We start from the raw sequence: 13913 nt of genomic DNA, 5'->3' as shown, positions 1-13913 counted from the left end.
AGTCTGGGAATAAAGACCAGACATGTCCCACGTTGCGGGAGAGGATACGTAGAGGCGACACTCACACGTGCTCGCCCGTTGTTGGTTTGGGGAGATCGGACCCTTTCAATAGGGTCCGTCGCCCCTGTCTCATCTTCATAGGAAAAGGGAAAGAAAAAAAAAAAAAAAGAATTCTGGAGAAAAAACAGACGTGTGTGCCTCCAACGGACACTAAGCATGAACTGGTTTCCGCGTGCAATCGGGGCGAGGGTGTACATGGCGGAGGAGAAGCCAACCTCTTTTTTTCCCCACTGTGTGTCAGCCTCCAGGCGGCAGTAGCATACACCCACAGTACCTGTGTCCCCCAATGAGGCAAAGGAGAAAAAAAGATATTTTGTTATTTTTAAATACATGTATGACAAACATGACATATGGCATAACTTATCACCAGCCTCACATTACTAAGTTGAAGGATACGTTGATCAAATTCGTATACACTCTCTTTTTTGTCAGCATGAGCATTGCATGGAGGTAAAAATAGTGAATAGGACTCTTCCTCTTTCCTCTCTACAACTTCCTGTACCAGTTCTGTAAGAAAGACACCGAACATATTATTGACAATTATATTAAAGATTAAGGCTGTGTGCCCACGTAGCATTTTTTTTTTTTAAGCGTTTTTGATGCGTTTTCGGGGTCAAACCGCATCAAAAACGCTTAAAAGAAGCATCCCATTCATTTATAAATGCATTTTGGCCTTTTTGTGCCAATGGATGCGTTTACTACCGCTAAGCGGTAAAAAACGCAGCATGTTCATTAATTTTCGCTTAGGTCCGCGTTTTTGATCATTTCCAATAGTCCAAAAGACGCGTGGAAAAAAACGCATCAAAAACGCGCGTTTTTTGCGCAAAAAACACGCAAAAATTGCGGCAAAATCCCGCGTTTTCTGGGAAGGAGAATCCATTTCCTGAGCGTTTAAAAAACGCTACGTGGGCACATAGCCTAAAGGGTTAGTCCCATCTCCAAGATCCTATACCAATATGTAGCAGATGTAATAATATTAGATCAGATTAGTTGTCACATGTGGGGAAAGATTCTGGCTCGGAGTCCGAGTCAAAGGCAAGGACAAGACCTTTGACGTACCTATACGTAGTCACACTAATACATCATCTCAACGTTTAGAGAAAGCTGCTTCTCAGTTATAAAAAGTATTAGGTAAGTAAATCTAAAGATGTGACCAGACAAGTGTGCATCTCTCTTCACTTTCACCATTGTTACAGAAACAGTTGAGAAAACTGAGTATTCTATGAATGTCTAATTGGAAAGTGACATAATGACTGGTTATGGTATAGATCAAGTACTTGCCCGTTCCCTTGGATTCAATAATCTCTTCAGCCGCCTTTGTCATTTCTTTACTTAGAATTTCACTTCCGACTTGGTTCAGCTTTCGTGACGTTAAAGCACGTTTCTGCTTGTTAGTTCCAAAGGCCTCAATCAGAGCATCAACCTATTCAATAAAGAAATATGAATGTTGTATTGATATGGGGGATACATATTTTCTTTTCAACCTCATGAGAATATATACTGCTTTTAAGTGTCTGTGTTGAGACAAACGCTTTTAACACCTTCGATCCACAGTCATTTCAACGATTGCATCAAGGGAGGACAGACAGAAGATGGGCTTTGTGCAAGAATCGCATATGGGCCCTATGGAGTCCAAAAGTTCAATAAACACCAGTTTTTGGCTGCAAGAGACGATGACCCCTTGTGCAGTAGCACAGATTTCACCAATGGTATATGTCCATCTGTTCTGCAATTCTTTCCTCCTAATTCTCCAAGAACCAGAACTTATTTTTCGGCCAATATAGCTATAGGAGGGCTTCGTCCTTTGTTTTGTATGACACCATTTATTTAACATACAATGTAGTGAAAAAAAATTTAAGCGGAATGAAATTGTGAATGAAATGCAAGTCCGCCATCGGTTTCGGTTTTTATGCTACTCAATGTATGGTAAAATGACAAGGAAACATGATTCTTCAGGTTCAACGATTTTTAATTTAAAGTGTTGGGGGGGGTAAAAACTTGTATAACAAAATACAAACATTTGGTTTGTTTTGCCACTTTTCGAGACATGTAATCTTTTTTTATCCATCTCTGGAGATGTGTGTGGACTTGTTTTTTGCATGGTACACCAACAGGGGCGTATTAATGCCAGTTTTGGGCAGATACAAGGTTTATATTACCTTTTTTTAGTTTCTTGGGGAGTATGGAGTACCCAAATATAAAGCCACGCAAACACGGGGAGAACAAACTCCTCACAGATGATTCCTTGGTGGGATTAGAACCCAGGACCTCTGTGCTGCAAACCACTGTGAGAGCAGGATTTATTTATCTATCCTGACTCCATTTTGGTTATTCCATGCATCTACTTGCTTTGCAAAATTGAGTCTGTGTTTTGAGATAAGAGTTACAGGAATTGCTTTGTCTAGCGGGACTTAAAAATAACACATGGGCAAGTGAAAAAGGTGGAACCACACCTGAAGTCTTCAGAAGGGAGTAGATATTAACTTTAGCCAATCAGATGTATGTATGCTACGTAATGCCAGTACATATGTAGGGATAACCTGAGCCATAAACAAAATGATAAACTGAGCATCTACCATGTACAGTATTTCCAGTAGATGCCTATATAGCAGTGATAATGATGTAATTAACAGATCTGCTGACACACCTAAGAGTACATTAGCGTGGCTCTCTGTACACATATTTGGACTTTATAATTTAATTTTGAACTGGAACAACATTTCAGACAGTCCCACGCTAAAGTGGCGACGACACCACTGAGCCCCCGGTAGATGCACTGTTGCTTATGGGGGGTGAGAGGGTCTCATTTACATATTCCTCATAGACATAAAAAGGTCTGTTAGCTGTCAATAAGGGTTTATGTGCAAACTAAAAACACTATTTTCAGGCAAATCTTTAACAATCCGAAAATTTTAATCACCTACTCCATAGACCCTCAGAACTCAATCCCTCCTGTCAACATTATCCCCTTAACCCCTTCACGACCTATGACGCCTACGTAGGCGTCATGAAAAGCAGTGCCCAAACGACCTATGACGCCTACGTAGGCGTCATGCTATAAATAGCCCCCCTGCGGGTCGGGTGACCGGGGTCACTGAAAGGTCACCCGACCCGCACACAAAGGACCCTTCAGAGTTAACACCTGGTGGTGTGGCTTAGCCCCCACGTGCCTACGATCGCTCTGATTGGCTGTTAAAAGTGAAACTGCCAATCAGAGCGATTGTAATATTTCACCAATGAAAATTGGTGAAATATTACAATCCAGCCATGGCCGATGCTGAAATAGCATCGGACATGGCTGGACACCGAGACCCGACCCCCCCCACACCGACTGACGGCACCGATCGGCTGCCGCCACCTTCTGACGGCACCGATCGGCAGCCGCCGTCATAATCTGCCCCCCCGCCTTCTCTCCGCCCCCCCAGCCCTCCGATCATCCCCTCTCACCCTCCGATCACCCCCTCACCCTCCTTTGTGCCTCCGATCTCCCGCTATCCGTCCCTGTGTCCTGCCGTCCAGCGTCATGGGCGCCGCCATCTTGCAAGATGGCGGGCGCATGCGCAGTGCGCCGAATCGAATCTGCAACGCTGCAGATTCATTCATTTATTTTGATCACTATGATAAACTTTCATAGTGATCAAAATAAATAAAAAGTAAATCACCGCCCCCTTTATCACCCCCATAGGTAGGGACAAATAATAAAATTTTTTTTTTTTTTTTTTTCCATTAGGGCTAGGGTTAGGGCTAGGGCTAGGGTTAGGGTTGGACTAGGGGTTAGGGTTGGACTAGGGGTTAGGGTTGGACTAGGGGTTAGGGTTGGACTAGGGGTTAGGGTTGGACTAGGGGTTAGGGTTGGACTAGGGGTTAGGGTTGGACTAGGGGTTAGGGTTGGACTAGGGGTTAGGGTTGGACTAGGGGTTAGGGTTGGACTAGGGGTTAGGGTTGGACTAGGGGTTAGGGTTGGACTAGGGGTTAGGGTTGGACTAGGGGTTAGGGTTGGACTAGGGGTTAGGGTTGGACTAGGGGTTAGGGTTGGACTAGGGGTTAGGGTTGGACTAGGGGTTAGGGTTGGACTAGGGGTTAGGGTTGGACTAGGGGTTAGGGTTGGACTAGGGGTTAGGGTTGGACTAGGGGTTAGGGTTGGACTAGGGGTTAGGGTTGGACTAGGGGTTAGGGTTGGACTAGGGGTTAGGGTTGGACTAGGGGTTAGGGTTGGACTAGGGGTTAGGGTTGGACTAGGGGTTAGGGTTGGACTAGGGGTTAGGGTTGGACTAGGGGTTAGGGTTGGACTAGGGGTTAGGGTTGGACTAGGGGTTAGGGTTGGACTAGGGGTTAGGGTTGGACTAGGGGTTAGGGTTGGACTAGGGGTTAGGGTTGGACTAGGGGTTAGGGTTGGACTAGGGGTTAGGGTTGGACTAGGGGTTAGGGTTGGACTAGGGGTTAGGGTTGGACTAGGGGTTAGGGTTGGACTAGGGGTTAGGGTTGGACTAGGGGTTAGGGTTGGACTAGGGGTTAGGGTTGGACTAGGGGTTAGGGTTGGACTAGGGGTTAGGGTTGGACTAGGGGTTAGGGTTGGACTAGGGGTTAGGGTTGGACTAAGGGTTAGGGTTGGACTAAGGGTTAGGGTTGGACTAAGGGTTAGGGTTGGACTAAGGGTTAGGGTTGGACTAAGGGTTAGGGTTGGACTAAGGGTTAGGGTTGGACTAAGGGTTAGGGTTGGACTAAGGGTTAGGGTTGGACTAAGGGTTAGGGTTGGACTAAGGGTTAGGGTTGGACTAAGGGTTAGGGTTGGACTAAGGGTTAGGGTTGGACTAAGGGTTAGGGTTGGACTAAGGGTTAGGGTTGGACTAAGGGTTAGGGTTGGACTAAGGGTTAGGGTTGGACTAAGGGTTAGGGTTGGACTAAGGGTTAGGGTTGGACTAAGGGTTAGGGTTGGACTAAGGGTTAGGGTTGGACTAAGGGTTAGGGTTGGACTAAGGGTTAGGGTTGGACTAAGGGTTAGGGTTGGACTAAGGGTTAGGGTTGGACTAAGGGTTAGGGTTGGACTAAGGGTTAGGGTTGGACTAAGGGTTAGGGTTGGACTAAGGGTTAGGGTTGGACTAAGGGTTAGGGTTGGACTAAGGGTTAGGGTTGGACTAAGGGTTAGGGTTGGAATTGGGATTAGGGTTGGGGTTGGGATTACGGTTAGGCTTGTGGTTAGGGTTAGAGTTGGGATTTCGTTAGGGGTGTGTTGGGATTAGGGTTGTGGTTAGGGTTATGATTAGGGTTGGGATTAGGGTTAGGGGTGTGTTGGCGTTAGGGTTGGAGATAGAATTGAGGGGTTTCCACTGTTTAGGCACATCAGGGGCTCTCCAAACGCGACATGGAGCCACCATTTATTCCAGCCAATTTTGCGTTCAAAAAGTCAAACGGTGCTCCCTCCATTTCGAGCCCCGACGTGTGCCCAAACAGTGGTGTACCCCCACTTATGGGGTATCAGGGTACTCAGGAAAAATTGCACAACAACTTTAGGGGTCTAATTTCTCCTGTTACCCTTGGGAAAATAAAAAATGGGGGCTAAAATAATTATTTTTGTGGAAAAAAAAGATTTTTTATTTTCACGGTTCTGCGTTATAAACTTCTGTGAAGCACTTGGGGGTTCAACGTGCTCACCACACATCTAGATAAGTTCCTTGGGGGGTCTAGTTTCCAAAATGGGGTCACTTGTGGGGGGTTTCCACTGTTTAGGTACATCAGGGGCTCTGCAAACGTAACATGATGCCCACAGACCATTCCATCAAGTCGGCATTTCAAAACGTCACTACTTCCATTCCGAGCCCCAACGTGTCCCCGAACAGTTTTCCCCCCCCATATATGGGGTACCAGCGTACTCAGGACAAACTGGACAACAACTTTTGGGGTCCAATTTATCCTGTTACCCTTGTGAAAATAAAAAATAGTGGACTAAAAATAATTTGAGGAAAAAAAAATATTTTTTTATTTTCACGGCTCTGCGTTATAAACTTCTGTGAAGCACTTGGGGGTTCAACGTGCTCACCACACATCTATATTAGTTTCTTGGGTGATCTAGTTTCCAAAATGGGGTCATTTGTGGGGGGTTTCCACTGTTTAGGTACATCAGGGGCTCTGCAAACATAACATGACGCCCACAGACCATTCCATCAAGTCGGCATTTCAAAACGTCACTACTTCCCTTCTGAGCCCCAACGTGTGCCCAAACAGTGGTCCCCCCCACATATGTGGTACCAGCGTACTCAGGACAAGCTGGACAACAACTTTTGGGGTCCAATTTATCCTGTTACCTTTGTGAAAATAAAAAATAGCAGGTTAAAAATTTATTTTTTGAGGGAAAAAAAATATTTTTACTTTAACGGCTCTGCGTTATAAACTTCTGTGTAGCACCTGGGGGTTCAAAGTGCTCACTATGCATCTAGATAAGTTCCTTAGGGGGTCTAGTTTCCAAAATGGGGTCATTTGTGGGGGAGCTCCAAAGTTTACGCACACAGGGGCTCTGCAAACACAACATGGTGTCCGCTAACGATTGGAGCTAATTTTCCATTCAAAAAGTCAAATGACGCTCCTTCCCTTCTGAGTCATGCCGTGCGCTCAAACAGTGGTTTTCCCCCACATATGGGGTACCAGTGTACTCAGGACAAACTGGACAACAACTTTTGGGGTCCAATTTATCCTGTTACCCTTGGGAAAATAAAAAATAGCGGGCTAAAAAATCATTTTTGAGGAAAAAAAGTTATTTTTTTATTTTCACTGCTCTGCGTTATAAACTTCTGTGAAGCACTTGGGGGTTCAAAGTGCTCACCACACATCTAGATAAGTTCCTTCGGGGGTCTAGTTTCCAAAATGGGGTCACTTGTGGGGGAGCTCCAATGTTTAGGCACACAGGGGCTCTCCAAATGCGACATGGTGTCCGCTAACGATTGGAGCTAATTTTCCAATCAAAAAGTTACATGGATGCTCCTTCCCTTCCGGGCCTTGAGGTGCGCCCAAACAGTGGTTTATGACCACATATGAGATATTGATGTACTCAGGAGAAATTGCCCAACAAATTTTAGGATCCATTTTATCCTGTTGCCCATGTGAAAATGAAAAAACTGAGGCCAAATAAAATTTGTGTGAAAAAAAAAAGTACTTTTTTTTTTTACAGATCAATTTGTGAAGCACCTGGGGGTTCAAAGTGCATACTATGCATCTAGATAAGTTCTTTGGAGGGTCTAGTTTCCAAAATGGGCTCACTTGTTGGGGAGCTCCAATGTTTAGGCACACAGGTACTCTTAAAACAAGACATGGCAACCGCTAAACATTCAAGCATATTTTACATTCAAAAAGTAAAATGGCGCTCCTTGCCTTCTGAGCCCTGCCGTGCGCCCAAACTGTGGTTTATGACCACATATGAGGTATCAGTGTACTCAGGAGAAATTGCCCAACAAATTTTAGGATACATTTTATCCTGTTACCCATGTGAAAATGAAAAAACTGATGCTAAAATAAAATTTTGGTTGGAAAAATTAAAATGTCCATTTTTTCATTCCATGTTGCTTTAGTTCCTGTGAAGCACCTGAAGGGTTAATAATCTTCTTGAATATAGTTTTGAGTAGCTTGAGGGGTGAAGTTTTTAGAATGGTGACACTTTTGGGCATTTTCTGCCATATAGACCACTCAAAGTGACTTCAAATGTGAGGTGGTCCCTAAAAAAAATGGTTTTGTAAATTTTGTTGTAAAAATGAGAAATTGCTGGTCAACTTTTAACCCTTATAACTTCCTAACGAAAAAATATGTTGTTTCCAAAATTGTGCTGATGTAAAGTAGACATGTGGGAAATGTTATGTTATTTATTAACTATTTTGTGTCACATAACTCTCTGGTTTAACAGAATAAAAATTCAAAATTTGAAAATTGCAAAATTTTCAACATTTTTGCCAAATTTCCATTTTTTTCACAAATAAACGCAAAAATTATTGACCTAAATATACCACTATCATGAAGCCCAATATGTCACGAAAAAACAATCTCGGAATCGCTAGGATGCGTTGAAGCGTTCCTGAGTTATTACCTCATAAAGGGACATTGGTCAGAATTGCAAAAAATGGCCAGGTCATTAAGGTCAAAATAGGCTGGGTCATGAAGGGGTTAAATCTATGCACCTGATACATAAGTACAGTGCTTTATGTGCACTACACTATAATGATAAAAGATGGCTGGTCCATTGTAGATATCAAGCACTTTAACCTCCTGAGTGACCCATCTCCAGACTGTAAACTTTCAAGAACAGAGCCCACAAGTCGACTGTTTAAACTGTTGATTCATTTACTACTCTGTAATGTCTAATTTTATTTGTACTCTGAATTGTGAAGCGCTGCAGAATGTGTGGGCGCTATGTAAAGATTATCATCATTACCATGGTATAGGTGGCAGAAGTAAAATTCCTGGTGGTACAAATGAAGACGGTCAACAGTCCAATGTGAATAGGGTGCAGCAGGGTCCTACGGTGGCAATGGCATGCCACAAGAGCCTTTAGAAATGCAGCTAAAAGTACACACATGCAGGGAGTAGATAAAAGAGCAGGATTTGGCAAGATGCACAGAGATAAGCGAAGGCATTGAGGTGTCTCAGAACAGGTGTACAGCAACATCTGAGATACTAGTAAACCACAGGTGCCAGTCAGGATTTAATCTTTGCACACAGAGACACACTACTACTGAAACAGTGGGCCCCTGCTCTGGCTGTAGAAATAAGGACACATTGCCTTTTCAGCACTTTCTCTGCTTTGAATTTGGACCTTCTTGATCAGCAACTTATGGCAAGTCCAAGAAATATACAGCAGCATAGCAAGTACAACAAAACACATTTTCTGACATTACAAGATATAGAATATAAAAACTCTCTCAGTGCTGAGTGCAACCATTGAATTCACCTTTTCTCGGTACGTTCTGCTTGGCTGGTCTGGAGTATCTTGAACTTGTTCATCTGACAACCCTACAAAAAGAAATTAAAATTAATCATAAAAACAACAAAAATATATTAGGTGAAAAACTATGCACCCACTATGTTTTTTTTTTAATCAAACTGTTATCCATAAGCCAAAATTTGTGCTCAACAAGGTTCTTAGCGTTAACTTAGCCATGGGCGTTTTTGTGTGCAGTACCACATGATAATCTACACCTTCACACAGTATAGCCCCATAAAATCATAGAATCATAGAATCGTAGAGTTGGAAGGGACCTCCTGGGCCATCTGGTCCAACCCCCTGCTCAAAGCAGGATTCGCTAAATCATCCCAGACAGAAGTCTGTCCAGCCTCTGTTTGAAGACTTCCATTGAAGGAGAACTCACCACTTCTCGTGGCAGCTTGTTCCACTCATTGATCACTCTAACTGTCAAAAAGTTTTTTCTAATATCTAATCTGTGTCTCCTCCCATTCAGTTTCATCCCATTGCTTCTAGTCTTTCCTTGGGCAAATGAGAATAAAGTTGATCCTTCTACAATGTGACAGCCCTTTAGATATTTGTAGACAGCTATTAAGTCTCCTCTCAGTCTTCTCTTTTGCAAACGAAACATTCCCAAATCCTGCAACCTTTCCTCATAAGACAGGGTTTGCAGACCGGTCACCATTCTGGTCGCTCTTTTCTGAACTTGCTCCAGTTTGTTGATGTCTTTTTTAAAATGTGGTGCCCAAAACTGGACACAATATTCCAGATGAGGTCTGACCAAAGAGGAGTAGAGGGAAATAATGACTTCACGTGATCTAGACTGTATGCTTCTGTTAATACATCCTAGAATTGCATTTGCCTTTTTTGCTGCTGTATCACACTGTTGACTCATATTCAGTCTGTGATCTATTAGTATACCCAAGTCTTTTTCACATGTGCTGTCACTTAGCCCTATTCCTCCCATTCTATATATGCTTTTTGCATTTTTATTGCCCAGATGTAGTACTTTGCATTTCTCCCTGTTAAAAACCATTCTGTTAGTTGCTGCCCACTTCTCCAGTTTATTTAAATCTTTTTGAATCCTCTCTCTCTCTTCTCTAGCATTAGCTATCCCTCCTAGCTTTGTGTCATCAGCAAATTTAATCAGTTTACCCTCAATTCCTTCATCTAACTCATTGATAAAGATGTTGAACAATACAGGGCCCAGGACAGAGCCCTGTGGTACCCCACTTGAGACATTCCTCCAACTGGATGTGCAGCCATTTACGACCACTCTTTGGGTCCGATCACTAAGCCAGTTATGAATCCACCTAACAGTTGCCTTGTCCATTCCATACTTAGTCATTTTTTCAATAAGGATTGTGTGAGATACTTTGTCAAATGCTTTGCTGAAGTCAAGATATACTATATCTACAGAAAAAATGTTATTCAGGAGCAACTCCATTGTACCTGTACAAACGAGCTTCATACAGTGTGCCCTCTTTAATATAGTGACCCAAAACTGCATTGAAAATAAGACCTTCTAGGTGGATCGACTCAAAGCTTGTATCTGCCTGCAAAGTCACCAAGCTTTTGGCAGTCTCTAATCACTGTTTTATTGGGAGCAAGATGAATGTTTGATTTGTGTCTAGTTGAACATGTCAAGTAACCCAGAACTATACCACCTTCTGCAAAGATGAGAGTTTAATTCACCAGTATTTTACTTACTAGTAGCGTTTTTCTCCAGTATTGGCTGCATACTAAACCGCTCGGCATCATACACTTCCATCTTCCCAGTTTGTTTATTTAGTGCTCCAACAAAATATCTGAAAAATAATCATATCCTATTCATCAAGACCCACAGTGTAAATACAGAGAAAACACAGTCTGCAGCAAGATAAAAAACCTATCCATGCAGTTAGGCTACACCTTGTTACAGTGAAAATTAGTCCGCTGCAAAGTGTTTTTATTTATTTCTATGGCGCCAATATCATTTACAGCCCTTCACAGTTTTCCATGCACATCATCCTTAACCAGCTCCTTATGCAGTAGTTAGCACAAATATGATCCAACCCGTAAAAACATTCCGGCACTAAAATAAGTCATCATTTACTCAAGATCTGTCTTTGTAACATCTATGTACTTTGGGCATGAAGGAAACAAGATCTCTCCCTAACGATAGCGCTGACGGAAAATATATGAGAGGATTTAGAAAAATCATTCTCTGGAAAGAGAAGAGTCAGCATTATGTGGTCTTATTGTTGTACTTATTTTCAGTAATGAACTGACTCCCTGTATTGTACCAGCAGCCAGATCCTATACGGCATAATCACAAGGAATGCAGCTGGCAGATTTGGACCTACATTAAAAACAATCTCACACAGTTGATTTTTTCGGCAACTGTCCCATTCTTGTGAATAGGGCTTGCAGAAATCATTAAGATAGCCACCACTACAACCTCCGTTCAGATGAATGAAAATGATTTTTAGTCCAGACATTTCGACACTAAATCAGCTGTGAAACTATAGCTCTCTACAGAACAAACAGTGCTAAAAGCTCAGAATAGGACCGTGGAAAAAAAAGTATTAAAAAAAAAAAACCTGACAGGTCCCCCCCATGCCTCCCAAACCATCATCTGTATCTACCTGTATAAATTCCATGACTTACAGTCCCTTTATTACAGATATTTAGAAAATGTATTTCTAAAGTCCGTTTATCATGAGCAAGTTATCCTTTTGACTAGTTGGTGGGGCGTTAGTTTCCCCAGACTAGTCAGCCCCCTTTGCATGTTAGCACACCCATGTGGCCGCGATAACATGATTTGCAAGAGCCGATGACATAGCCAGCTCTCTGTAAAACTCACGCATGCACACGGCTTTCTTTCATACAAGTGATTGTGCCACTGAAGCTGGGTGTAGGCTTTCTGACTTCAGAGGCACACTGGGCATGTCCTGAAGTAAGGGACAAGCTTCTTATTCAGCTCCTCCATTGACGTCAGGCTTCTACTCAGTTTCCGGTCATGCGCAATGCGCCTCTGAAGCCATGACACCTACACCTGGCTTCAGAGGCGCAATAACGTCTATGAAAAAGTTGAACGCTTGAGCAAGTTTTGCAGAGACTAGTCTCATGAAAAACAAAAGATAACTTGCATATGATAAATGGCCTTTGGAAATACTTTTTCTAAAAGGTCTGTGTGTGAAACATAATAAAGTGACTGTTAGGCAGGGAACTTATACAGGAATATACAAATACTGGTGGTTTGAAGGGCATGGGGAACCTGTCAGATGCCATTTAAACAAATGTAGCTTAAAGGAAGGCAACCTCTTTGTGAATCTACAGTATACAGTGCAGACCAAAAGTTTTGCCTTTTTTTTTAAAGAAAAAACTGATTACTTCTGTCTGGATGTTGTGATATCATTTTCCTGGTGATTAATTCAAGGTGCATGAAGTTATCATCATGCAAGACCTTAACGTGAACCTGTCAGCAGGATTCTGCACAGTAACCTACAGACAGTGTCAGGTCGACGCCGTTATACTGATTACAATGATACCTGGTTGATGAAATCCATCTTGTGATTGTTGTTTAATCTTTATTTTTAGTTAATGAGATTCTCGTGCTCCTGGGCGACCTGTGGAGGGCTTCATGTGGTGCTCTGCTTTCATATTCATCTGTATAGCTTCTGACAGGTCACTGTACCCTCAGTATACAAAAAAAGTGCACGATATCGGGCAAAAGCATGTAGACATGTAATATATGAAATATGAACAGTAGTACTGCATTGGATAATAAGAAAAAAATTGAGATGCTTAGCACTAATGTGGCCAATTCATGCATGCCCAGCAGCCAACGACAAGGTGGACTCACACTGCTGGGACCCTACGCGTCTAATGTGAATACCTCTCTTAGGCTGAAGTCTGAATTCCTGGGTGAAAGCCTGTATTTATGGGTAGATAGGATCCTGCTGTAATTAAATGAATTGGCCAAATTATGTGCCAAGCGTCTCAATTTTTTCTTATTATCCAGAGAAGTATTGGTGTTCATATTTCATATATTCCATGTCTACATGTTTTAGCACGATAGAGTGCAACTTCTTTTCTATATAAATTGGATGTGTTCTTTGTTCTTAGGATAATTGTCTTGCTGGAATTTCCAGCCCCTACCTACTTTGGTTTTACCATGCGGCAGCATTACATTCTCCAGTATATCCTTGTACATGGTAGTATTTATAGTTCCATCAATTTTATGCAGCGGGCCAATGGCAGATGCAGAGCAGTAGCCCCAAAACCATGACACTGACATCACCACCACTGTAGGTGTTTAGTACCTTACATCATTACATTATCCAATTGGGTGGTACATATAGTGCTTGCCATCACTATCAAACAGATTGAACTCGGATTCATCCGATCACAACACCATAGACCAATCTGGCTGTGTTCATTGGCAAGCTCAAGTCAGACCGTTCGGTTCTTTGCAGATATGAAAGGCTTCTTGGCTGGAACTCGTGCAGTCAACCCTACTGCTCCGAGCTGTCGCACCACACTTTAGCGACTCACTTTGACCCCATATTCTTCGATAATTTCGTGCGAAATCTGTACAGCAGTTTTAAGGACAACATATACTGACTTTGTCTCAATAATGTCAACGACTTTGGAGGAAGTTTTCCGTGGTCGTCCACTTCTAAGTTTGTCAGCTGTTTAATAACTTTCTTTTAATTTTCTTTATTATGTGTGACTCTTGCCTCAGAGCAGTAGAATTCCATAGCTAACTCTTTTTGGCTTTTGCCTGACTTCACTTTCAGCATAAGCAGCTTCCTGAAATTGGGTGATATGGTAAATATGGTCTGTCTTTGTGTATTTCGGATAAAAAGTGACAAAAAAATTATGCAAAATTCTACTACCCATAACCAAATATGCAAACATTTGGCCC

General features: G+C 42.5%; 1 protein-coding gene across 1 annotated transcript in view; it reads right to left on the bottom strand.

Annotated features, from left to right (window-relative positions):
• POLR1E (RNA polymerase I subunit E) overlaps positions 1-13913 on the bottom strand; it is a 60422-nt gene that overhangs the window by 24560 nt on the left and 21949 nt on the right. The window contains exons 4-7 of the mRNA XM_073549667.1: positions 10712-10809; positions 8990-9051; positions 1342-1483; positions 457-567 (exon numbers count right to left, since the gene is read on the bottom strand). Coding sequence (XP_073405768.1) covers positions 457-567; positions 1342-1483; positions 8990-9051; positions 10712-10809 — 413 coding nt within the window. The remainder of the gene's footprint in view (positions 1-456; positions 568-1341; positions 1484-8989; positions 9052-10711; positions 10810-13913) is intronic.

Source organism: Dendrobates tinctorius, unplaced genomic scaffold, assembly GCF_039654945.1.
Source record: "Dendrobates tinctorius isolate UK_male_01 unplaced genomic scaffold, ASM3965494v1 ptg000160l, whole genome shotgun sequence".
In the NCBI taxonomy this organism is placed as follows: domain Eukaryota; kingdom Metazoa; phylum Chordata; class Amphibia; order Anura; family Dendrobatidae; genus Dendrobates; species Dendrobates tinctorius.
This window is presented reverse-complemented; position numbering and strand designations above follow the sequence as displayed.